This window comes from Rhinoraja longicauda, chromosome 24 (genome assembly GCF_053455715.1).
Source record: "Rhinoraja longicauda isolate Sanriku21f chromosome 24, sRhiLon1.1, whole genome shotgun sequence".
Taxonomy (NCBI): Eukaryota; Metazoa; Chordata; class Chondrichthyes; order Rajiformes; family Arhynchobatidae; genus Rhinoraja; species Rhinoraja longicauda.
The window spans coordinates 2,025,233-2,050,839 of NC_135976.1; the positions used below are offsets into that span (position 1 = coordinate 2,025,233).

Genomic DNA, 25,607 nt, shown 5'->3' on the forward strand with positions numbered 1-25,607 from the left:
AGAGCGAGCAGGGGAGAGAGAGAGCAGGGGAGAGAGAGAGCAGGGGAGAGAGAGAGAGCAGGGGAGAGAGAGAGCAGGGGAGAGAGAGAGAGAGCAAAAGAAAAGACAGCTGGAAAAAGGGGCAAGAACAGCTAACCGTAGTCAGAGTTGTACAGACATAAATGGGTCAGAGGGCCACCTTGCTCATGCTGACCTCTGTCCACCTCCGTCGCAGAAGCACATGTGAAAGAGGGAGGGGGGAGGACAAAAAGAAAAAATGAGAAATGCCGAGAGATAGAAACTGCTTCACATCATCCAGAAAAGAGCCATTTCTAAAAGTATTGCACCTCAATTGAAATCAGTGAGTTTCTTCCTCTGTCGATCTGTGAATTTATGATATTTTTAATTATGAAAAATTATTTACAAACTTGTAGTCAAGCCATGTGGTCTAAATTTTACAGAGCTTGAAATTAACAGAAGCTGCCATTAAACTTTCAAATAACATTCAGTACAAAGGAAATTTTAATTTATGTTGTCTGTTTATGAGGTAGAATTTCATTGCATTATTTCCCTCAGACCCTTTTACTGTGCGTGTAATCTGCTATCTATCGTCCACTCTTCAGGGATAGTATTTTAATTCTCACAAAGCATCGTAAATCTAAGCATGAAATTAACTCAAAGACTGCCTGTGTCACTGGGTCAATGGGTAGAACTGAGGCAAATTGGTGATTGTGACCACACAGCACAAGTCAAGCTAGGGCTCTTATTCTGTGCAGGAAGCAACTCCAGATACTGGTTTAAGCCGAAGACAGACACAAAAAGCTGCAGTAACTCAACGGGTCAGACAGCATCTCTGGGGGAAAAAAAGGAATAGGTGACGTTTCAGGTCGAGTATCTGAAGAAGGGTCTCGACCCGAAATTCCTTTTCTCCAGAGATGCTGTCTGACCTGCTGAGTTACTGTAGCTTTATGTGTCTATCTCCTCATTCTGTGCAGCAGGTAAAGAGACTTAATTTGCTTGTACAGTGCCAAGTACCTGCCAAACACTGCCGTCCATGGGAGAGAGGCAAGCTGCACATTAACACACTCTGTACCTTCAGATGAGACTGCAGAACCATAAAGATGAGGAATGCAGAACCATTATAGATGAGGCTCTCACTAGGGCCTACTCTACATCCCGCAGCTCCGCTCTTGCTCCGCCTCCCCCCATTCGCAACAAGGACAGAGTCCCCCTTGTCCTCACCTTCCACCCCATCAGCCGTCGCATACAGCACATAATCCTCCGACATTTTCGCCACCTCCAACGGGATCCCACTACTGGCAACATCTTCCCATCTCCACCCCTTTCTGCGTTCCGCAGAGACCGTTCCCTCCGAATCTCTCTGGTCAACTCGTCCCTTCCCAACCTTCCCACCCCCTCCCCGGGTACTTTACCCTGCAACTGCAGGAGATGCAACACCTGTCCCTTTACCTCCCCCCTCGACTTCATCCAAGGACCCAAGCAGTATTTTCAGGTGAGGCAGAGGTTCACCTGCACCTCCTCCAACCTCATCTACTGTATCCGCTGTTCCAGGTGTCAACTGTACATCAGCGAGACCAAGTGCAGGCTTGGCAATCATTTCGCTGAACACCTCCCATCAGTCCACCTTAACCAACCTGATCTCCCGGTTGCTCAGCACTTCAACTCCCCTCACATTCCCAATCTGACCTTTCTGTCCTGGGCCTCCTCCATTGTCAGAGTGAGGCCCAACACAAATTGGAGGAACAGCACCTCATATTTCGCTTGGGCAGTTTAAACCCCAGCGGTTTGAACATTGACTTTTCTAACTTCAAATAGCCCTTGCTTTCCCTCTCTCTCCATCCCCTCCCCTTCCCAGTTCTCCCACCAGTCTCACTGTCTCCGACTACATTCTATCTCTGTCCCGCCCACTCCCCTGACATCAGTCTGAAGAAAGGTCTCGACCCGAAACGTCACCCATTCCTTCTCTCCAGAGATGCTGCCTGACTCGCTGAGTTACTCCAGCATTTTGTGTCTACCTGCAGATCAATCAAACAGACCCAGCAGAGCTACAGTAAATGCACATCACTCCTTCAGACTGTAGTGTGTCAGACAGGTACAAGTTACAAAGGTAATCCACACGCTTATTATAAACACCTGCAGCACACAGAAAATGAAGCCAAAAGTAATTTGCAACACATCCTTTTAAATATCCAATCAATCTATTTAATTATTTGTAATTATTATTAATTATTTAGTACCATCCAATTGCCAGTTGGGCTGGATGACCTGATTTTGTGTTATAACTTCTACATAATACGACGGGATTTGAACCTACGATTGCTTATGGCTGTGCCGTAACAGTCTGTAATGCTATTTATATTTCTTTTCTTTGTATGAGCACTATCAAATCACAGCAATGGCTGCTCACACTTACACTGCTGTTACTCGAAACCTGGCAACAGTGGCATTCTGAAGTAGGTCACAGGTTTTCTCCAGAAACATTTGGTGACAGTCATCATCATTGGAACTCAATTCTATCAATGTCTGAAGAAGGGTCTCGACCCGAAACATCACCTATTCCTTTTCTCCAGAGAGGCTGCCTGCACCGCTGAGTTATTCTGGCTTTTGGTGTCTATCTTCTATCAATGTTAATCCTACTTAATATTTATCCAACGTTTCCTTGAAATATCCCCAATGGTGATTGTTGCCCAGAGCTAGTTTAGTTTAGAGATACAGTTGTAGTTTAGAGATTACAGATACAGCACAGAAACAGGCCCTTCGGCCCACCGAGTCTGTGCCAACCAGCGATTGCTTGTGTACTAACACTATCCTACACACTAGGAACAATTATAGAAGCCAGTTAACCTACCAACCTGTACATCTTTGGGGTGTGGGAGGAAACCGGAGCAACCAGAGAAAACCCACCCAGATCATGGGGAGATCGTACAATCTCCATACAGACAGTGCCCGTAGTCAGGATTAGACCCGGGTCTCTAGTGCTATAAGGCAGTAGCTCTAATAGAGCACGAGGCTCTATGTTTCAGTGCCTAATATTTCCTCTCATCTGTAATCAAAAGTCTGAAAGTAAATAGCAGAGAAAGAGAGGTGGCAGAAGATGCTATTTAGTCCAAGAAAAGTCTTCAGCAGTACCTGTAACAAGATGTAATCTCTGACTAAGCAGTAAAGTGTAGAGTGCTCAACTTCATATCTGAACCTCGGCCATGAATCTCAGTTGCCAATTCCTTTGTAAAACCTCATGGTACGTCCAACTTGCTTTTTGCACAACTTTCAACCACTTGAGTTTTTGGCAAGATTTGTTCCTTTGTGGTCAGGTGCAAAGTGGTGCCTGATCTTGCCTCTCCTTCATCCATGAGCACCAAAGGCAGCTCTGGTCATTGTGTTGGTACCTTGCTAAAATCAGCAGATGGCAAAGGGAAAGCTAACTCACAAGGAGGGAAATGGAGCTGATATTATCCTGCTTGTGGACAATATTGTTACCTCATTAGGGATCGTTAATGTGACTAACTCCTCTCTGGGTTGCAACAGCACAGATAAATACAGAGGGTGGCCACAAAATGCTGGAGCAGTATCTCTGGAGAGAAGGAATGGGAGGAAACCCTTCTCCAGAGATGCTGCCCGTCCCGCTGAGTTACTCCAGCATTTTGTGTCTATCTTCGGTGTAAATCAGCATCTGCAGCTCCTTCCTACACACACTGCAGATCCCGAAGGAGTCTGTGAGAGTCAGCGCTCTCTGCACCAGCCTGCATTGACAGTGGGGTAATGGAACTCGTGTGAGCGGGCGGTCGATGGTCGGCGTGGACTTAGTGGGTCCAAGGACCTTTGTCCAATCGATCTTTCAATCAATTAAATCGAAACAGTGGTAGTGATGCAATCCGATTTCCTCACAACGACTGGCACTGAAAGTAGTGCATCCAAGGGTCTCGGCCCGAAATGTCTCCCACTCCTGCTCTCCAGAGACGTTGCCTGACCCGCTGAGTTACTCCGGCATTTTGTGTCTATGTTGCATTGAGTGCCCTGCGTGTCTACTGTACCTCATGCAGAAGCCAAAGGCGACATAAAATTGACATGGATTCTCTTCAGGTGCTGGAAGGCAGTGTCTTTGTCACGGCAATGGTAATGGAGACATTAAGGAACAGGACGGAAAGAAGACACAAGTTTTATGTCACACACGATGAATTGTCCACTGAGCAAAGCTGCATAGATTGGACTCGTACAATATAATGAAACTGAATAATTGCAAATCGCGATTTCAGAAGAACTCTTGAAGAGCACTTGGGGATTGTGTGTGAATTGTTCGAGGGTTTGTTCCTTGTCCTGTCATTGACCATGATGTTGAGGGATGAGCTGGTGGATGTATAGCTGCAGACAAACTGTGAATGTAGCACTTCACTCCAAATGGCCACAGAGTTGGTATAAATTACTTGAGAAAAGGCCGAGGACAAGTGTTCAGTATTAACTGATAACCGTTCAACGTGGGTGGTGTGGGAATGCGGGAATTATGCATGTACAGTCGTTTGCAGAAATTGCAAGGTGGCGCAGCGGTAGAGTTGCTGCCCTACAGGGCTTACAGCGCCGGAGACCCGTGCTCGATCCCGACTACGGGTGCCGTCTGTACGGAGTTTGTACGTTCTCCCTGTGACCGCATGGGTTTTCTCCGAGATCTTCAGTTTCCTCCCACACTCCAAAGACATACAGGTTTGTAGGTTAATTGGCTTGGTGTATGTATAAATTGCCCCTAGTGTGTGTAGGATAGTGTTAATGTGCGGGGATCGCTAACTCAGTGGGCCGAAGGGCCTGTTTCCATGCTGTATCTCTAAACTAAAAAATCAGATGAGATGAGAGCAATGGAATTAACAACCTCTCCTTCACTTCACCTCTCCTCGCCACCCTGCTTGAAATGGGGTAACAGAAAGATTAGCTCAGACAACAAGGTGTTGCAGAAGCTGGCCATGGTTAGATATTGCTGTACAGCACGTTCCCAAGCTCATAACTGATGGCACACTCCACAATGGCCCTCAACCATTGGAATCCTGTGCACAGTACTCGCGATGCTACTGGGTCTGACTCACCTTGGAAAGCAAGAGGGAACATCAGTCTGAAGAAGGCTCTTGACCCGAAACATCGCCCATTCCTTCTCTCCAGAGATGGTGCCTGTCCCGCTGAGTTACTCCAGCATTTCATGTCTATCTGGGGAAGGAAAGACACTTGAAACAAAATGAAGATTACAGCAGCAGTCACCAGGAGAAGAGTTGAGTCTGGGGGTAAAGAGTTTGTAATGGGGCCTCAGGCAGAGTGGATCACGCAGGACACTGGGGAAATGATGTGTCTATGGTTCTAAGCAAACAAAAATATCTCCCTACAGTCACTATATCCATGGACTATCCCAGAGTGGAACATCCTTCCCAACACCACCAGATGTGCACCAACCTTGTCACTCTTCAAATCACAACTCAACAGCTTGGATATGGATCATCTCACCAAACCTGCCCACGTAAAAATCTAAATGACCTTTTTTGCAACCATACCCACGCGAGCAAAACCTGCACGAGATAGCCCAGCTGTTGGCGGTTGTGCAGCAGAGAAACAGGAACAGAGACAGAGGCAGTGAGGATATCTTCTGTGCATAACCTGCACCTGCAGATCCTACCCACACATTGGTTCTGGACAGCATCTTGTGAAGACGAGAAATTCTGGAACTGCGGGTGACAATAGACAATAGGCAATAGGTGCAGGAGTAAGCCATTCGGCCCTTCGAGCCAGCACCGCCATTCAATGTGATCATGGCTGATCATTCTCAATCAGTACCCCGTTCCTGCTTTCTCCCCATACCCCCTGACTCCGCTATCCTTAAGAGCTCTATCTAGCTCTCTCTTGAATGTATTCAGAGAATTGGCCTCCACTGCCCTCTGAGGCAGAGAATTCCACAGATTCACAACTCTCTGACTGAAAAAGTTTTTCCTCATCTCTGTTCTAAATGGCCTATTCTTAAACTGTGGCCCCTGGTTCTGGACTCCCCCAACATTGGGAACATGTTTCCTGCCTCTAACATATCCAACCCCTTAATAATCTTATACGTTTCGATAAGATCCCCTCTCATCCTTCTAAATTCCAGTGTATACAAGCCTAGTCGCTCCAGTCTTTCAACATATGATAGTCCCGCCATTTCGGGAATTAACCTGTGGGTGGACTACTTGCTCCCAACAAACTGTGTTGGGAGAATAGCAGAGAAGAATGGAAGATCAAAGGTGGGGTTTCTGACGTGAAACCCAAAGTTGTTTAAGAATAAACATTTTACAATTCTGCTGAGCCAACAGGGCTTGAGTCCAGGGCTGGATCATGCCCCAAGAACAAGTGGTGAATCCGTGTTCAAATCTCAAAATATCAGCACCAATGCTGAGGTGAGAGTGTGAAATATTGTGACCAGGTTAAATCTGTAACACCAGAAAAGACTTTCGAGGTGTGCAGGTTGTGACCCATGCTGTTACCGTGAAGGATTGTGCCTGTGATTTACAGTACAGCTCTGTGGCAGCAATCAATGAGCAGCCAAGGTCCTTGCGTAAATTGCACACACTTTGTTTAAGCTCCTCGTTGCTCGTGTGCCCTCTGCAGTGGGCCTGACTGGAGGTTAGCAACCCACTGAGCTTCCATACTTTGTAGATAATGTATTTCAAACTCAAAGTACAGGAACATTTTTCTAAGGTTTCAAAGCTTTGCAGCATACCTGGCTGCAAGGGGTTAACACAACCCCCTCTGATGGCAACTTAATAAGCAGCACTCCGCTTGTGTGCTTTCATCCTGGCCTGTGGTGTAGAAAATGTAAGATTGAAAGCTTGTATTTATTAACAGCTTTATAGTTTGGCTGCTGCTAGTGCATGTTTGTGGTTTGTGCAAGCCTGACACACAAAGAGTGTGCCGTGTGCGCGCATGTATGTGCATAGTGTGTGTGTGCGTGCATGGCATGTGTGTGTGCCAGTGCGTGTGTGCCAGCATGTGTGTGTGCACTGTGTGTGTTTGTGCCTATGTGTGTGTGTGTGTGTATGTGCCTGTGTGTGTGTATGTGCCTGTTTGTGTGTACCTGTGTGTGTGCACTGTGTGTGTGTATGTGCCTGTGTGTGTATGTGCCTGTGTGTGTATGTGCCTGTGTGTGTGCACTGTGTGTGTGTGTGTGTGTGTGCACTGTGTGTGTATGTGTGTGTGTGTGTGTGTGTGCACTGTGTGTATGTGCACTGTGTGTGTGTGTGTGTGTGTGTGTGTGTGTGTGCACTGTGTGTGTATGTGCCTGTGTGTGTGTACCTGTGTGTGTGTGTGTGTATGTGCCTGTGTGTGTGGGTGTGTGCGTGTGTGTGTTCCTGTGTATGTGTGTGTGTGCGTGTGCCTGTGTGTGTGCACTGTGTGTGTGTGCGCACTGTGTGTGCACTGTGTGTGTGTGTGTGCGCACTGTGTGTGTGTGTGTATGTGCACTGCGAGTGTGTGTGCACTGAGTGTGTGTGTGCACTGTGTGTGTGTGTATGCCTGTGTGTGTGCCTGTGTGTTTGTGTGTGTGTATGTGCGCGCACTGTGTGTGTGTGTGTGTATGTGCACTGCGTGTGTGTGTGTGCACTGTGTGTGTGTGTGCCTGTGTGTGTGTATGTGCGTGCACTGTGTGTGTGTGTGTATGTGCACTGCGTGTGTGTGTGCACTGTGTGTGTGTGCACTGTGTGTGTGTGCACTGTGTGCACTGTGTGTGTGTGTGCACTGTGTGTGTGTGTGCACTGTGTGTGTGTGTGTGTGTGCACTGTGTGTGTGTGTGTGCACTGTGTGTGTGTGTGTGTGCACTGTGTGTGTGTGTGCCTGTGTGTGTGTGCACTGTGTGTGTGTGCGCACTGTGTTTGTGTGTGTGTTTGCACTATGCATGTGTGTGTGTGCGGTGTGTGTGCCTGTGTGTGTGTGTGCGCACTGTGTGTGTGTGAGTGTGTGTGTTGTGCACTTTGTGTGTGGGTGTGTGTGTGTGTGTGCACAGTGTGTGTGTGTGTGTGTGTCTGAGTGTGTGTCTGAGTGTGTGTGTGCACTGTGTGTGTGTGTGTGTGTGTGTGTGTGTGTGTGTGTGTGTGTGTGTGTGTGTGTGTGTGTGTGTGTGTGTGTGTGTGTGTGAGTGTGTGTGGGTCTCTAAGCCAGTGACTATCAGTGAGGCTGTACATTGGACACAGCATAGATTGCAGATGCTGGAGTCTGGAGCCAAACATAAGCTGTGTGCCAGTGAGTTTTTGATGTAGTCTCGGTGCTGAGCCTCTTGTCTTCTCGTCTAGGCATAAATGCACTTTAACAAGTTTCCCAGGGATGCCAGGAACCATCCATGTCCGTACCATATAGCCGGCACAAGCAGGCCCACCAGGACCAGGGACACGGGCTTCAGCACGAATCACTGTGACATCAGATGCTTCAGACTCTGTTACTCAGGCACAGCACTCCCCCACCTAAGTCACACCAGCTTCTCATTCTCACCCAGCAAACAGCTAACAATGGCCTGTTTCCTTTATCATCATTACTGTTCTGCATATCTTTAATTAATTTGTTCTATATCTCTCCTCATCACTGTCTATATCTCTCATTTCTCTTCCCGCTGACTAGTTTGAAAAAGGGTCTCGACCGAAATGTCACCCATTCCTTCTCTCCAGAGATGCTGCCTGTCCCACTGAGTTACTCCAGCATTTTGTTTCTATCTTCGGTTTAAACCAGCATCTGCAGTTCCTTCCTACACATTAAGTGCACAGGCAAGTGTGTGCCGGGCGGCACGGTGGCGCAGCGGTAGAGTTGCTGCCTTACAGCGCTTGTAGCGCCGGAGACCCGGGTTCGATCCCGGCTACGGGCGCCGTCTGTACGGAGTTTGTACGTTCTCCCCGTGACCACGTGGGTTTTCTCCGAGATCTTCAGTTTCCTCCCACACTCCAAAGACGTACAGGTTTGTAGGTTAATTGGCTTGGTATAAATGTAAACTGTTCCTAATGTGTGTAGGATAGTGTTAATGTGCGGGGATCACTGGTCGATGCTGATTCGGTGGGCCGAAGGGCCTGTTTCCGCGCTGTATCTCTAAACTAAACTAAACCAAGCAAGTGAAAGTGGGGCAGGTGAGAGTATTCCTACGTTGATTTCTCAACATGATCCAGCTTCAACCTTGGCCTCTTAGGACACCTTACGTTTGGCCGGCAGCGCGACAAGGCTGTCCCTTACCCTTGTGCTCACGTTTCCCACCTCTTTATTCCCTGGGATTGGTCTTTGCTTATTTCATCCACGCAAATACCATTTAATTTCATTCAATCAATTCATTGGGCGATGCGGTTGGAATTTGCCAAGTGTTTCCCGGTCACCTTCCATGGTCTTGCTCACTCACCTCGACGTCTGACAGAAAACTTCACCCCATCCCCTCTCTCCACCTCAAATTACCTTTTCCTGCTCAAACAAACCCTTCACAAATAAATGCTTGACATTCACATGGGCGGTCACGGTGGCGCAGCAGTAGAGTTGCTGCCTTACAGCGAATGCAGCGCCGGAGACCTGGGTTCGATCCCGACTACGGGCGCCGTCTGCACGGAGTTTGGACGTTCTCCCCGCATCCAGAAGTATATGGATGCTATTATCACTGGGAGTGGTTGATCACTGGGATCACTATTCGATCACTATTATCACTGTGGATATTTAATCACTGAGATCACTTATCATCATCTGATTACAATTATCACTATTATCACTATTTGATCACCATTACCACTGGAAGTGTTTGATTTCTGGGACCTCTGTCACTATTGTCACTATTAGCACTGGGAGCGTTTTATCACTGGGATCACTACTTTCTCTATTTGACCACTCTTATCACTTTGCTCACTATTATCAATATTTGGTCACGATTGCCACTGGACATGTTCTGTCACTGTTTGTTCACTGTTGTCACTGGGAATGCTTGGGACAGAATGGCTGATGGATGTTTAGGCTGCTGTACCATTGAATGGCTCAGGGTGGAGTCTGAAGTAGACAGTGGGTATGGGAGCAGCTACGGTCTCACTGAGGTGCTGGAGTGAGGGACTGTACCTCACCCGGCTCCTGCTTCGTGGCTACTTCATCGTGAGCGGAAGGCACTGGGTTCGAGTTTTGCTCTGAGCGTTAAGCTGGACACATTCAGATAATGTTGTCAGATTTATTGACATATACAGAACAGAGCTGGCCCTTCAGCCCATGTCCATGCTGACTGTAATGCCCAGCAACATTATTCTCATTTGCCCATGGCCAATCTATGCCCATCCATGCCTTACCCATTTAAATATCTGTCGAAATGTCTCTTAAATGTAATAGTAGAATCTAATGGCGCTACCTCCTCTGCAGCACGTCCCAGATATCAACCACTCTGTGCAAAACAAATTATCTCAGATCCCCAGAGACATTTTATCTTGGTTATGCTGGTACAATATTGAGAATTGCAGAGAAAAGGCGATACTGGATTGCTTGAAGATTTCTGAACAGCTGGGTAAGGTTGCTGAGCGAGCAGAATGAACACTTTCCATTATTACCTGAGGGTTAGAGCACAAGAGCAGAGAAGTTGTGCTACAACTGGGAAGTCTGAAGAAGGGTCTCGACCCAAAACGTCACCCATTCCTCCTCTCCCGAGATGCTGCCTGTCCCACTGAGTTACTCCAGCATTTTGTCTCTATCTACGCTGAGTTACTCCAGCATTTTGTGTCTACCTTCAATTTAAACCAGCATCTGCAGTTTTTTTCCCCTACACATGAAAGCAGAGAAGTTGTGCTACACTGGGTGGCACAGTAAAGCTACTGCCTTACAGCGCCAGACCCGGGTTCGGTCCTGACTACGGGTGCTGTCTGTGTGGAGTTTGCACGTTCTCCCCGTGGCCTGCGTGGGTTTTCTCCGAGAGCTTCAGTTTCTTCCCACATGTCAAAGACGTGCAGGTTAGTAGACGTACAATGCTAATAGTGACAATAGTGATAATATGATCCCAGTAATCAAACACTTCCTGTGATAATAATCAAATAATGATTGAAGTGATAATGAATGAATGAATGAATGAATGAATGAATGAATGAATGAATGAATGAATGAATGAATGAATGAATGAATGAATGAATGAATGAATAGGTTTATTGGCCAAGTATGTGCATATACAAGGAATGTGCCTTGGTGCTCTGCTCACAAATGTCAACACAAACATACAGTTAACAATTAAGAATAAAGCATTAACACATCAAAACAATAAGGATACACCATTACGGTCTAAACATGTGGGTGAAAATAAACCAGAGCAATAATTTTAATAATAACTATTAATAGTGATCAATGGTGAAAGTAGTTATCCCAGTGGTCATACACTCTGTGCTAATAGTGACAATAGTGATAATAGGATCCCAGTAATCAAACACTTCCAGTGGTAGGGGTAATCAAATCGTGATAATAGTGATCAAATCGTGATAATGGTAATTAAATAGTGATAACCTACTGGCTTGGTATTAAAGTGAATTGTTCCTAGTGTGTGTAGGATAGTGCTCGTGTGTGGGGATCGCTGGTCAGTGTGGACTCTGGGCCAAAGGGCCCGTTTCCGCGCTGTGTGTCTAAACTAAACTAAACTAAACTAAAACTGCGTCAACCATGAGTTGGGTCCCGGTTTCTGCATGGATGGTCATAGCTCTGTTGGACTGATGTGACCGTGCTGGGGTGGGTAGAGCAGGCATTTATAAGGATGTTGCCAGAACTAGAACATGTTAGTAATGAGGAAAGAGTGCCTCGACTCGGGTTGTTTACTTTGGCACAGACCAGGATGAAAGGCAAGTTAATTCATGCATATACAATTACAGAAGGCTGAGATAAACTGGATAAGAAGAACCGAATTCCCCCAGCAGAGAATGAAAATAACTGGGAATCATAGATTTAAGATAACGCAGACACATAAGAGGAAGTTGAGAAAAGTATAAATCAGCCAATTTGAATGGAGATTGTGTACTCAACCTCAAAAAGCAATAGAAACAAAAACACTTTGTATTTAAAGACATAATTGGAATGTCACGTTATATGCTATGACCAGGACTCTATGAGTATGTTGCCAGGACTAGAGGGTGTGAGCTACTGTATAGGGAGAGGGTGAGGACGAGGGAGATCTTATAGTGTATAAAATCATGAGATGAATAGATGCACAGAGACACAGTCTCTTGCCCAGAGTAGGTGAATCGAGGACTAGATTACATAGGTTTAAGGTGAAGGGGAAAAGATTTAATAGGAATCTGAGGGGTAACCTTTTCACACAAAGTGTGGTGGGTGTATGGAACAAGCTGCCAGCCGAGGTAGTTGAGGCAAGGACTATCCCAACGTTTAAGAAACAGACGGGTATATGGATAGGACAGCTTTGGAGGGATACGGGCCAAACGGGGGCAGGTGGGACTAGTGTATCTGGGACATGTTGGGCGGTGTGGGAAAGTTGGGCCGAAGGGCCTGTTTCCACACTGTATCACTCTATGACTCTAAATGCACACCTGGGAAGTGGGATTAGAATGGACAGGTTATCAGCTGGTATGGACACAGTGCCTTCTTCTGTGCCACAGATGTCAGTTCAGTTCAGTTTAGTTTATTGTCACCGTCTGGGCCTACACCGTCCACCCCTACACCGTCCACCCCTACACTGTCCACCCCTACACCGTCTGGGCCTACACCGTCCACCCCTACACCATCCACCCCTACACCGTCCACCCCTACACCGTCTGGGCCTACACCGTCCACCCCTACACCATCCACCCCTACACCGTCCACCCCTACACTGTCCACCCCTACACTGTCCACCCCTACACTGTCCACCCCTACACCGTCCACCCCTACACTGTCCACCCCTACACCGTCCACCCCTACACCGTCCACCCCTACACCGTCCACCCCTACACCGTCCACCCCTACACCGTCCACCCCTACACCGTCCACCCCTACACCGTCCACCCCTACACCGTCCACCCCTACACCGTCCACCCCTACACCGTCCACCCCTACACCGTCTGGACCTACACTGTCCGGGCCTGCAGTGTCTGGGGGCTGTGGAGAAGTGGGAATGTGCAGGACAGGGAGGGCAGAGAAAGTGAAATCTCGGAATAAACTTTCAAAAGCAGGCGGAAGGAAGGAACTGTGATACATTGCTCAGTAATGCAAAGCAAATTGATTCAGATAGGAACCAACCACAGAATGTTTCTTAAATTAAAAAGTTAAAATTAAATTGCTTGAGTGAGCTGATGTGAAGTGCGATGATTGATTTTGGTTTCCCAGGGTCTTTATATTCTCTCCAATGCGCAGGTTTTAATTAGCACAGGCAGATAATGTAGTGTATTTGTGTAAAATGGGGCCATATTAATTCAATCTGCATCCAGGCTCCATTATCGCACCCTGGACATGCAAGGGCTTTTAATTGAAATCTCATTAGCCGTACCTGTCTGCACATCTCTGTGGCTGATATCTTGTCTCCTGGATTTAAACGAATTATGGGCCCAAGGAGTCGGAGAAGCGTCCAGTGTCACACTGAGTCAACGCCACAGGGTTGGAAGGTTCATGCTGCAGCAACGATGTACTGAGGGTCTTGCTGAGGGAGTGCTGTACTGAGAGAGGGCAATGTTGAGGATGTGTCTGAGAATCACTGGTGAGACCAGGAGGTACTGTACCACAGGGAGCTACACTGAGAATCACTGGTGAGACCAGGAAGTACTGTACCACAGGGAGCTACACTGAGAATCACTGGTGAGACCAGGAGGTACTGTACCACAGAGTTGTCTGAGAGTCACTGCTGTGATGAGGAGGCACTGTATCCCACGGTGCTGCACTGTCTGTGAGTCACTGCTGAGACCAGAAGGTTCTGTACCACAGAGTTTCTGAGAGTCACTGCTGAGACCAGGAGGTTCTGTACCCCAGAGTGCTACACTGTCTGAGATTCACTACTGAGACCAGGAGGTACTGTACCACAGGGAGCTACACTGTCTGAGATTCACTACTGAGACCAGGAGGTACTGTACCACAGGGAGCTACACTGAGAGTCACTGCTGAGACCAGGAGGTACTGTACCACAGGGAGCTACACTGTCTGAGAGTCACTGGTGAGACCAGGAGGTCCTGTACCACAGGGAGCTACACTGAGATTCACTGCTGAGACCAGGAGGTCCTGTACCACAGAGTTGTCTGAGCGTCATTGGTGAGGTGAGGAGGTTCTGTACCTCACCGGGCCAGGACTGCAGAGTGTTGCACAGTCTGAGGGGCACTGCTGAGAGAGTGCTGAGATAGTACTCCAGTGCTTGACCTGCTGTTACTTGTCCTGGAGTGCCCAGAGCAAGACTTGTCCTCGTTCTCCTTTCTGGGGGAGTACTGCTCTGTGGGTCGGCAGTGAATGTTAATTTTGGTTCGTTTAGGGTCGTTGACACCCCATTCCCACTGCATTAATGGTCTGAGCACGGACCTATTTCACTGGCAACTATTTCACCAACTAAACCAAGGGGGGAGCTGGGTTAGGCTAGATACAGCGTGAACACAGGCCCTTCCGCCCACTGAGTTCACAGCGACCATCCATCACCCCTGTGCACGACTTCTATGTGACCCCACTTTCCCATCCACTCTCTGCGCACTGCGGGTCATTTACAGACCACCGATTAACCTTCAAATCCGCAAGTCTTTGTTGTGGAGTTAAACCGGAGCACCCGGAGGAAACGCACGCGGTCACAGAGAGAACGTGCAAACTCCACACAGACAGCACCCGAGGTCAGGATCGGACGTGGGTGTGTGGCGCTGGCTGTGAGGATTTGATTATTTTCGAAGGATTTGTTTGGCGAGGACAAACGAAAGCAGTCAGAATTTGCTTTTTGGACTTCTGTCGGAAAGCAGAGACTCTCTTTGTTGAAAGAGTCCTCTAATTGGGGAGGATTTGTTCGTGTTTTCTGAAAGTCGTAGGAGCGGCAGTGGCTGGCGGAAGGCCAAGTTGAACTTGAACTGGTGGGAGCTGAGTCTAGAGTGGTGTTTGTGGTCTGTAGCATCGGAAAGCTCCCTCCCACACCGACTTTGCCCGGTCCAGGTGTGCCGGGTAAGTACGGCAATAGTGCATTGGATTTTCGTTGAAGCCGGGAGGGCGACCGAGACCTGGGGAAGAAGCCTCCGGAAGCTCCATTTTCTACGACGGGAGGATTGGCACGGACTTTTCCCTATCTTATCAGGAGGAGACTGCTTCTGTTGCTTTGCCAGGAAAGCCTTCACAAGACTTTAAACTGCTGCAAATGCGTGGAGGTGCAGCAATAGCAGAAAGACTGCTTTGACTTATAAAATACTGAGACGTTTTGTTTTGCTCCACGCCCTAAAGATGGCGGCCCCCAAGACTTATGCAGCTGCCGTACAGTCGGCAGTCTCCGTGACTAAGGGCCATGAGTCGTTGGGGCGTATACACGGGGTGAAAGTGACCTTGCAGGGCAACATTACCTTCAAGGCTGTGCTAACCGCGCTGGGGGAGACTGTTGGCAAGAAGGCCATAATCGCAGGCGCGGTGGTCAGTGGGAAGGCTGTTGTCATCCTAAAGAATGAGCAGTCGGTGGCTACCGCACTGGAAAGGGGGATCACGGTGGCTGGGATTTACATGGCGGTGGACCCATGGGGACGGCCCGTGCTGCCGGTCATGCTGTCCAACGTTCCCCCTTATGTTCCGGACGCGCTCCTGCTCCCACATGTAACTAAGCTGGGGGAGGTGCGGTCTGGGCCCACCAAACTGTTGCATAGGTTGGATGATCCCGAAATGCAGCATGTATTAACGTTCAATCGCCGCGTGTACATACAGCTGGCACAGGGGATTGATATGGAGGGGAGTTTTGAGGTTGAATGGGAAGGATTCTGCTATCGCGTGTTTTGGAACACGGGCCAAGCACGCTGCCATGCATGCAAAGAGGTGGGGCATTTCCGCAGGAATTGTCCCAAGCCCCGGGCTGCCAGCTCTACCAAGGTGGCCCAGGAAGGCAGTGCTGGCCCATCTGGGGCTGCTGGTTCTACCACGGTGGCCCATGATGACTTTGTTCCCTTGCTCCCATCCTCCATTCCCCCACCACCCCCATGTCCCGTACCTGTGGCGGAGGATGCCGGTGCAGTGTGGGGGGTGGATGAGGGGCACTGGGAGAGACAGAAGAGTAAGAAAGCTAAATGGAAGAAGAAGAACGTTCAAGCGGGACACCAGGCAGAAGGTCACCTTAATGAGGATCCCCCGGCAGTAGATATTATCGAGCTCGCCTCTGAGCCTAGCTCAGGGAAGCCTGAGGGTCTGAAGGCTGGAGAGGATGAGCAGGTAGATGGCGGGGCGGAGGAACAGGCTTCAGCAATGGAGCTGACTGTACCACCGCACGCTGGTGGTTATAAGAGGAGGAGGCACGGGTCCTCTGACACGGAGAACGGCCCTGAAGGTCAGGGGCGACCTGAAGGGAGGTGTTTCTCCCCTGTTGAGGCAGAGTACCCAGTGCACACTTCCTGTGGGCAGGAGGATGCCTCTGTAGTGCAGGGACCACCTGAGAGTGTTGACACACTACCCCAGGGGGCTGTTCCCCCAGGGATTGCGTCCGCTGGCTTAGAGGGTGACCAGGGGAAGATTGATGGGGGGGACTTGAGTGTGGGGGTGGGTCCCCAGCCCATGCTCCCCGTTGAGGCTACGAGTCCTATTGAGGGGTGTGCTGCCCCATCGGCTGAGGGAGCAGGGGAGACTCCGGGAACATCGCCCCCTGAGGGCCAGAGCGAGGTGGTTCCCCTGGTGGTGGGGGACAGGGACTCTCTGGGTGACGGTGCTGGGCCGGGTGCCCTGGGTGCGAAGGAGGACATGGTCGTTTCGGATCGTGTCCTTCGGTCGGACTCCAGACGTACCCTCTCACTGCCCGCCCCGGAGACTTCCTCCGACATCACTGCCCCCAATCCGGTTACAGAGGGCGGTGGGGGTGTGCAGGAGCCTGGCCATTTACCAGGCAGCTTGCCACAGTTAGAGGTACCGGTACCTGCCCCCGTCACTGATCCTGGGGGTGGGATGGTGACGGAGGAGGGACCGGGTGATGTGGCCGACCCGCCCACCTCACAGGGAGGGGTGAACGAGGCGGCTGGGAGTCAGAACTATCCAGACTCGGGCTCAGACATTGAGTGGGAGGAGGAGGGGGACGTGGAGTCCAGCGACAGTGAGTTGATGGACTGTCCCACCCGCAGCCCCGTGTCTCGGCTTGTTGATATCTGGGAACTCCGGAAGTTTCTGAAGGACAGCAGAGGGAAGAGGAATAAGGCAGATCTGGCTGTCGACCTCTGGTCGGACCTGACAGTACCCTTGCAGTCCATTTATGCCATCCTTCAGGAAGAGGGGAACGTGGCAGGTGTATTGAAAAATGAGCGGCGCCAGCTCCAAGAGCTTTTTAAGACCCTAAAGAAAGGGCAGAGGGCTCGGGGAGGCTCCATTCCGTCACGGGGGGCTGGTAAAAGTTCTTGTGCGCTTTCAAAATGAAGCTCACTATAGCCAGCCTGAATATTAATGGGGCCAGGGAGTCTCTCCGTAGGTTTCACCATCTCTCGGTGCTGAGGGACGGGAGGTACGCGGTGAGCTTCCTGCAGGAAACACACATTGTGGCTAGTGACGAGCCCACCTGGCTCCTGGAGTGGGAAGGGGGGGGTCTACATGAGCCATCTCACCTCCATTTCGAGTGGAGTGGCCTTCCTGTTGGCCCCATCTTTCCAGCCGGAGATTGTCAAGGTGCAGGACATTGTACCAGGCCGGTTGTTGTATCTGGCCGTGCGCCTGGATGGCGTGCCGTTACATTTTATTAATGTGTACGCCCCCAAGAGCGGTGCTATGCAGACGCGGTTAACACAAGAAGTGACCGCGCTGTTGAACACCATCGATCGGGGGGAGTGTGTTTTCCTGGGGGGTGATTTTAATTGTACCCTTGAGGCGAGAGATCGCTCTGGCATTCAGCGCGATCCGGCAACGGTCAAGACATTAAGGGAGTTGGTGGATTCTTTTGAGCTAGTAGATGCTTGGAGGAATTTCCATCCCAACTCCGGCGCCTTCTCATACAGGTTTAAGGGGGGTGGTTCCCGTATTGACCGTGTATATGTGTCTAAGGCTTATGTGTCCTGTGTCTCGGCAGCCTCCATGCGGTTGGAGCCGTGCTCGGACCACTGCCTGGTGCGAGTGGACTTTATCCCGACGCGCACACGGGCAGGGTCCGCGTACTGGCACTTCAACAACCGGCTGCTGGAGGAGCGCCGGTTCCAGGACTCATTCAAGCAGTTCTGGGCGGAGTGGAGGGAAAAGCAGGGGCGTTTCCCTTCCCTAAGGCAGTGGTGGGATGTAGGGAAGGCTTACGTCCGTCTGTTTTGCCAGGACTACACGAGGGGGTCGACCAAGGGGCGGGACTCCGAGATGCTTGAGAGAGAGTTGCTCGACTCGGAGTCTCGCCTGGGTCAGACGGAGGGGGACTCGTGTGAGTGGGAGGAGTACCAGGAGAAGAAAGGGGCACTGAGGGACTTGCAGCTGAGGAGGTCCCGGGGCGCGTATGTGAGGTCGCGAGTCCAGATGTTGCACGATCTGGACCGCGCCTCCCCCTTTTTCTTCTCCCTGGAGAAGTGCCGAGGTGCCCGCAGGCAGTTTGTCGAGTTGCTTGCGGACGATGGCTCCTCCGTCACGGATCCGGAGAGGATCGGTGCCTCAGTTTGGTCGTTCTATGAAACTCTGTTCTCCGAGGGAACATCTAGTGAGGAGGCACAAGGGGTGCTGTGGGAGGGCTTACCCGTAGTGTGCAGAGAGGTGGCTGAACGCCTCGATGATCCCCTAACTCTGGAGGAGTTGACTGGTGCCCTGCACCAGCTCAGTAGGGGCAAGTCTCCGGGGCTGGATGGGCTGACTGTGGAGTTTCTTCGAGCCTTCTGGGGTGTCCTGGGGGGCGACTATGTGAAGGTGTTGGGGGAGAGCCTGGCGACCGGGGAGATGCCCTTCTCATGGCGCAGGGCAGTCATCGTCCTGCTGCCCAAGAAGGGCGATCTCCGCCTCTTGAAGAACTGGCGCCCGGTCTCTCTTCTCAGTACGGGTTACAAAGTCTTTGCACGGGCATTGGCCAATCGCCTGGGGCCCATGCTGTCCCATGTGATCCACCCTGACCAGTCCTACACAGTCCCGGGCCGGTCCATCCAGGACAATATCCATCTGGTCCGGGACCTGATCCATCTGTGCCAGAGGGCTGGTCAGTCCGTTGCCTTTCTCTCCCTTGACCAGGAGAAAGCGTTTGACCGGGTGGGACACGACTACCTTCTCGGGACTCTGCGGGCGTTTGGATTCGGACCCCATTTTGTGGCCCGGGTCCGGCTCCTATACGCTGCTGCAGAGTGCCTGGTCAAGGTCAATGGCTCTTTGTTGGCTCCCATTCACTTTGGGAGGGGGGTTCGTCAGGGATGCCCCATGTCCGGCCAGCTTTATTCCCTCTGTGTGGAGCCATTCCTGTGCCTCCTACGGAGGCGGCTGGCAGGTTTGGATTTGCCGGGGCCGGGGGTGGAGGTGTTTCTCTCGGCCTACGCCGACGATGTGCTACTAATGTTCACCGACCAGGTTGACCTGCGGAGGATGCGTGAGTGCCAGCGGGTGTTCTCAGCCGCATCCTCCGCCAGGATCAACTGGGGGAATTGTGCTGGGCTCTTGGTGGGTCAGTGGCAGGTGGACTCCCTGCCGGAGGAGATGGCAGTTTTTGCGTGGAGCACCACGCACCTCCTCTATCTGGGGATCTACCTGAGTCCCACTGAGGGGGATTGTCAGGCGAATTGGCAGGAGCTGGAGGCGAAGGTGGTCGCCCGTGTGGGGCCTCCTTGGTGTGTTATCATATCGGGGTAGGGCTTTGGTCACAAACCAGCTGGTGGCCTCTCTGCTGTGGTACCGGCTGGCCACTCTGGTCCCGTCCTCTCGTTTCATCGCCATGATACAGAGGAGGTTAGTTAACTTCTTCTGGGGTGAGAGGAACCACTGGGTCTCTGCTGGGGTTCTGAGTCTCCCGTTGGAGGAGGGCGGTCAGGCGCTGGTCTGCGTCCGCACTCAGGTGGCGGCCCTCCGACTCAGGACCTTGCGGAGGTACGTGTACTCCGAGTGCCCTCCCAGATGGCACTCGCTGGCCACGTACTTTTTCTGCCAGGGGCGCTGCCTCCAGGAGGGATCACGGCTCCCGGTAGCGGGCATGAGTCGGCGCGCTAGGCGGGAGTTGCCTGGTTTTTACCGTGATCTCCTGCGAGCCAGGAATTTGGTCACCTTCAGCCAGGGCGCTGCTCCTCAGGGGGAGGGGGGTGCTGTGGTTGTGAGGGGGGCCGGTCCTCACCCTGTCACGGTGGGTGTCGAGGAGAGGCGTGTGCGTGGAGCGATTCCGACTGGGCTTACCCCCGCTCCGTCGGAATTGCTCATCGGGCCCACGGCCCGGGTCCCTTCCCGAGAGCCGGCCCCACGCAATATGAGCCGCCTTTCCCAGATGCCCAGCGTGCCGTTCCGTGACGCGGAGAGGCGCGTTTTGTACAGGCTGCTCCTGCACACTCTCCACTTCCTCGCTCTCGTCTTCCGTCCGGACACGCCCTGGCGGTCCGTGTTACCACCTGACGGCGGGAGCTGTCCCCTGTGGAGGTCTCTCTATAAGGGGGTCCTCCCGCTTTACATCGGGGACCTGGGGTGGAGAGTGTTGCATAAGGCTATAGCCTGTAACAGGTACTTGAGCCGGTTCACGGTCTCGTCTGCCCCCTGTCACTTCTGCAGTGAGGAGGAGACCGTGTACCATTTGTATACAGAGTGCGTGAGGTTACAGCCCCTGTTCCAGTATCTGAAGGGGCTGCTCCTCAAGTTCTGGCTCCATTTTAGCCCTACGCTTTTAATTTTTGGGCACCCGGTACAGAGGGGGGAGGGTCAGGAGGGAGGAGGGTGTCTCCCTGTCGGTCTGTTCCTGGGCCTGGCCAAGATGGCCATCCGCGGGTCCAGGCAGCGGGCAGTCGACGGCCTCACAGAAGTCGGCTGCCTACCCCTGTTCCGGGCTTACGTCCGTGCCCGCGTGTCCCTGGAGAGGGAACACGCGGTGTCCACCGGGACTCTGGAGGCCCTCCGGGAACGCTGGTCGCCGCGGGGGGTTGAATGTATTGTTGACAGAGATGGCGGGATTTTAATGTGATAATTGTTTAATTTGTAAACTGCCGATACAGGCGGCTTTTGTTTGATCACATTTTGCTTAGTATGTTTGTATGTTTTTCTTTGGAATAAAACTTTTATATATTAAAAAAAAAAAAAAAAGAGGTCAGGTCAAAGCCCAGTGTCTAGCACTGTGAGGCAGCAACTCTACCAGCTGTGCCACTGGTCTGCAGGAAGCTAGCTTTAGATAGCACTCAACCCAGGCAACTATTTTCCGGTCAGTGCTGGTCAGTGTTGGTCAGTACCAGTCAGTGCCGGTCAGTACCAGTCAGTGCCGGCCAGTGGCGGTCAGTACCAGTCAGTGCCGGTCAGTGCCAGTCAGTGCCGGTCAGTACCAGGCAGTGCCAGTCAGTGTTGGTCAGTGTTGGTCAGTACCAGTCAGTGCTGGTCAGTGTTGGTCAGTACCAGTCAGTGCCGGTCAGTGCCAGTCAGTGCCGGCCAGTGTTGGTCAGTGTTGATCAGTGCCTGTCAGGGCCAGCCAGTGCTGGTCAGTACCAGTCAGTGTTGGTCAGTGTGGGTCAGTGCCGGTCAGTGCCAGTCAGTGTGGGTCAGTGCCTGTCAGTGCCAGTCAGTGTGGGTCAGTGCCAGTCAGTGTGGGTCAGTGCCAGTCAGTGTGGGTCAGTGCCAGTCAGTGTGGGTCGGTGCCAGTCAGTGTGGGTCGGTGCCAGTCAGTGCTGGTCAGTGCCAGTCAGTGTGGGTCAGTGCCAGTCAGTGTGGGTCAGTGCCAGTCAGTGTGGGTCAGTGCCAGTCAGTGTGGGTCGGTGCCAGTCAGTGCTGGTCAGTGCCAGTCAGTGTGGGTCAGTGCCAGTCAGTGTGGGTCAGTGCCGGTCAGTGCTGGTCAGTGCCAGTCAGTGTGGGTCAGTGCCAGCCACTGGCCCACGCCTGCCAGTCAGTGCCAGTCTCTGTGGCCCAGACCTGCCGGTCAGTAGCGGTGAGTGGTGACTTCTGCCGCCAATGGCCAGTGGTTATGGCCCATTGAAGCTTTGCCCAGCTGCTGAGGAATCTCCCACTGGATAATGCTGGAAATTAAACTTCTTTTATTTTATCTTGTCCCAAGGTCAACCCCGGGCTGCTCCTTCCACAAGGTCCGTCACACCGGGAAACGCTGCTGTTACCACAGTACCGGCACCAAACGCCACGGGACAGGACTCGCAGCCAAACATCTCCACCACCGCGACCGCTAACCGGCCCCAGAGCCCGGCCCCTCTCTCACCGCACACAGTCAGGGTGCAGGGCAGCAGCGTGGCGTGCTCCACTCCCGCGATCTCTCACACCAAGCATGGCAAGCTCCAGTCCTTCCCCTCCATCAACAGCCACAGCAGCAAGAAGAGCAAGTCCAGCTCCCGCTCCACAGCATCGCACATCCCTTCTGACGCAGAGAAAGGTGAGTATGGAGCCGCTCGCCTGCCACAGACACAGACCACGTACACGATGGTCCAGTAAACGGGTCGGCCATACACGAGGCCAGCACTGACCCAACACTGACCCAACACTGACCCAACACTGACCCAACACTGACCCAGCACTGACCCAACACTGACCCAACACTGACCCAACACTGACCCAGCACTGACCCAGCACTGACCCAACACTGACCCAGCACTGACCCAACACTGACCCAACACTGACCCAACACTGACCCAGCACTGACCCAACACTGACCCAGCACTGACCCAACACTGACCCAACACTGACCCAACACTGACCCAGCACTGACCCAACACTGACCCAGCACTGACCCAGCACTGACCCAACACTGACCCAACACTGACCCAACACTGACCCAGTACTGACCCAACACTGACCCAACACTGACCCAACACTGACCCAACACTGACCCAGTACTGACCCAACACTGACCCAACACTGACCCAGCACTGACCCAACACGGACCCAGCACTGACCCAACACTGACCCAACACTGACCCAACACTGACCCAGTACTGACCCAACACTGACCCAGCACTGACCCAACACTAACCCAACACTGACCCAACACTGACCCAACACTGACCCAACACTGACCCAACACTGACCCAACACTGACCCAGCACTGACCCAACACTGACCCAACACTGACCCAGCACTGACCCAGCACTGACCCAACACTGACCCAACACTGACCCAGTACTGACCCAACACTGACCCAACACTAACCCAACACTGACCCAACACTGACCCAGTACTGACCCAACACTGACCCAACACTGACCCAGCACTGACCCAACACTGACCCAACACGGACCCAGCACTGACCCAGCACTGACCCAACACTGACCCAACACTGACCCAGTACTGACCCAACACTGACCCAACACTAACCCAACACTGACCCAACACTGACCCAACACTGACCCAGTACTGACCCAACACTGACCCAACACTGACCCAACACTGACCCAGCACTGAGCACAAGGGCAGGTCAGACTCTCCGGCCAAGCTGCTGCAATGTGGTGACCACACTCAGACCCCTGAACCTTACGGTGTGAGGGAGGTGAAACAAGCCCGTGCAATGAGTGCTGGTGCACCTGAACGCACACGGACGTTTACAGGAAGCTTTCCCCATCCCTCAGTTCACCCCGACCCAAAGCCTCATCCATCCATGTCCTCCAGAGATGCTGCCTGACCCGCTGAGTTACTCCAGCACTCTGTGAAACATCACCTATCTATGTCCTCCAGAGATGCTGCCTGACCCGCTGAGTTACTCCAGCACTCTGTCCTCAGTTCATCTGACTGTCGGACTGCGGAAACACTCTGAATGTTCCCAAGCAGCCCTGATCAGAAACACTATCAATTCCAGAATATTAAAAACACTTTTTTATAGTTTAGAGATACAGCGCGGAAACAGGCCCTTCGGCCGACCAAGTCTGCACCGCCCAGCAATCCCTGCACACTAACACTATCCTACACACACCAGGGACAGTTTACATTTATACCAAGCCATTTAACCTACAAACCTGTACGCCTTTGGAGTGTGGGGGGAACACGAAGATCTCAGGGTAAACCCATGCAGGTCACGGGGAGAATGTACAAACTCCATACAGACAGCACCCATAGTCAGGATCGAACCTGAGTCCCTGGCGCTGTAAGGCAGCAACTCTACCACTGCACTTCCCAAATAGGTTGAATTATAAAACACAGTTGGCAAACACTGGTTCGGAGATATTGGAAATCCATGTTCCGGAGATGCATGGAAACCTTGAATTGCTGTCAGCAGGGTGGACAACCCCCAGTTGTTTCCAGCAGAAGAACACTCACTGATTGCAATGGATTACGGGCGGCACGGTGGCACAGCGGTAGAGTTGCTGCCTTACAGCGAATGCAGCGCCGGAGACTCAGGTTCGATCCTGACTACGGGCCGTCTGTACGGAGTTTGTACGTTCTCCTGTGTGGGTTTTCTCCGAGATCTTCGGTTTCCTCCCACACTCCAAAGACGTGCAGGTACGTAGGTTAATTGGCTGGGCAAATGTAAAAATTGTCCCTCGTGGGTGTAGGATAGCGTTAATGTGCGTGAATCGCTGGGCAGCGCGGACCCGGTGGGCCGAAGGGCCTGTTTCTGCGCTGTATTTCTAAATCTAAAATTTTTTTTTTAAATCAACCTGTTTCAGAGAGTGCCTTTTATCGAGTGCAACATTAAATACATGTGTTACAGCAATGAGTGCTGGTGATGAATGAATCTAAACTGGTGTTGTGAAATTAACTTACATAAACCAGTGGCAGAGTAAGGAATAGACAAACAGAATAGCTGCCCACAATCATTGCTCAGAAAACACCAGCCCCCTTTGGGCTGTGCATGAGGCTGGAGATTGAGTGAGGATGAATCGAGTTTAGTTTAGAGATACAGCGCAGAAACAGACCCTTCGGCCCACCGAATCTGCACCCACCAGCGATCCCTGCACATTAACACAATCCTACACACATTAGGTACAATTTTACATTTACCAAGCTAATTAACCTACAAACCTGTACGTCTTTGGAGTGTGGGAGGAAACCGGAGATCCCGGAGAAAACCCACGCAGGTCACGGGGAGAACGTACAAACTCCGTACAGACGGCACCCATGGTCAGCATCAAACCCGGGTCTCTGGTGCTGAATAAGCCGCAACTCTACCCCCACTGCACACGTGGTGACTCTCTGTTTCCATTAAGAGTACACAGGCTTTACCTAGGTGCAGGAAGGTCCGATATTGCCAGAGAAAACTGTCGGGTCCAATTTGGAAATAATAAAGTAAACGTGAGGAAATATTTTCAAGCTGAAACTGTTCCTCTCAGGATTGGGAGAAGTTCATCTCGGGAAACATGGAATTCTAGGATGAGATAAAACTCTGAGCTTCAGGCAAAATGAAAGATTCAGACACTATCCCAACTTTCTTTTCAGTTAAGTGACCCCACCAATAACACACACTGTTGCAC

General features: G+C 51.4%; 1 protein-coding gene across 1 annotated transcript in view; it reads left to right on the forward strand.

Annotated features, from left to right (window-relative positions):
- mdfi (MyoD family inhibitor) overlaps positions 1–25,607 on the forward strand; it is a 96,364-nt gene that overhangs the window by 62,480 nt on the left and 8,277 nt on the right. Inside the window, exon 3 of the mRNA XM_078420527.1 lies at positions 22,253–22,579. Within this exon, the coding sequence (XP_078276653.1) occupies positions 22,253–22,579 (327 nt within the window). The remainder of the gene's footprint in view (positions 1–22,252; positions 22,580–25,607) is intronic.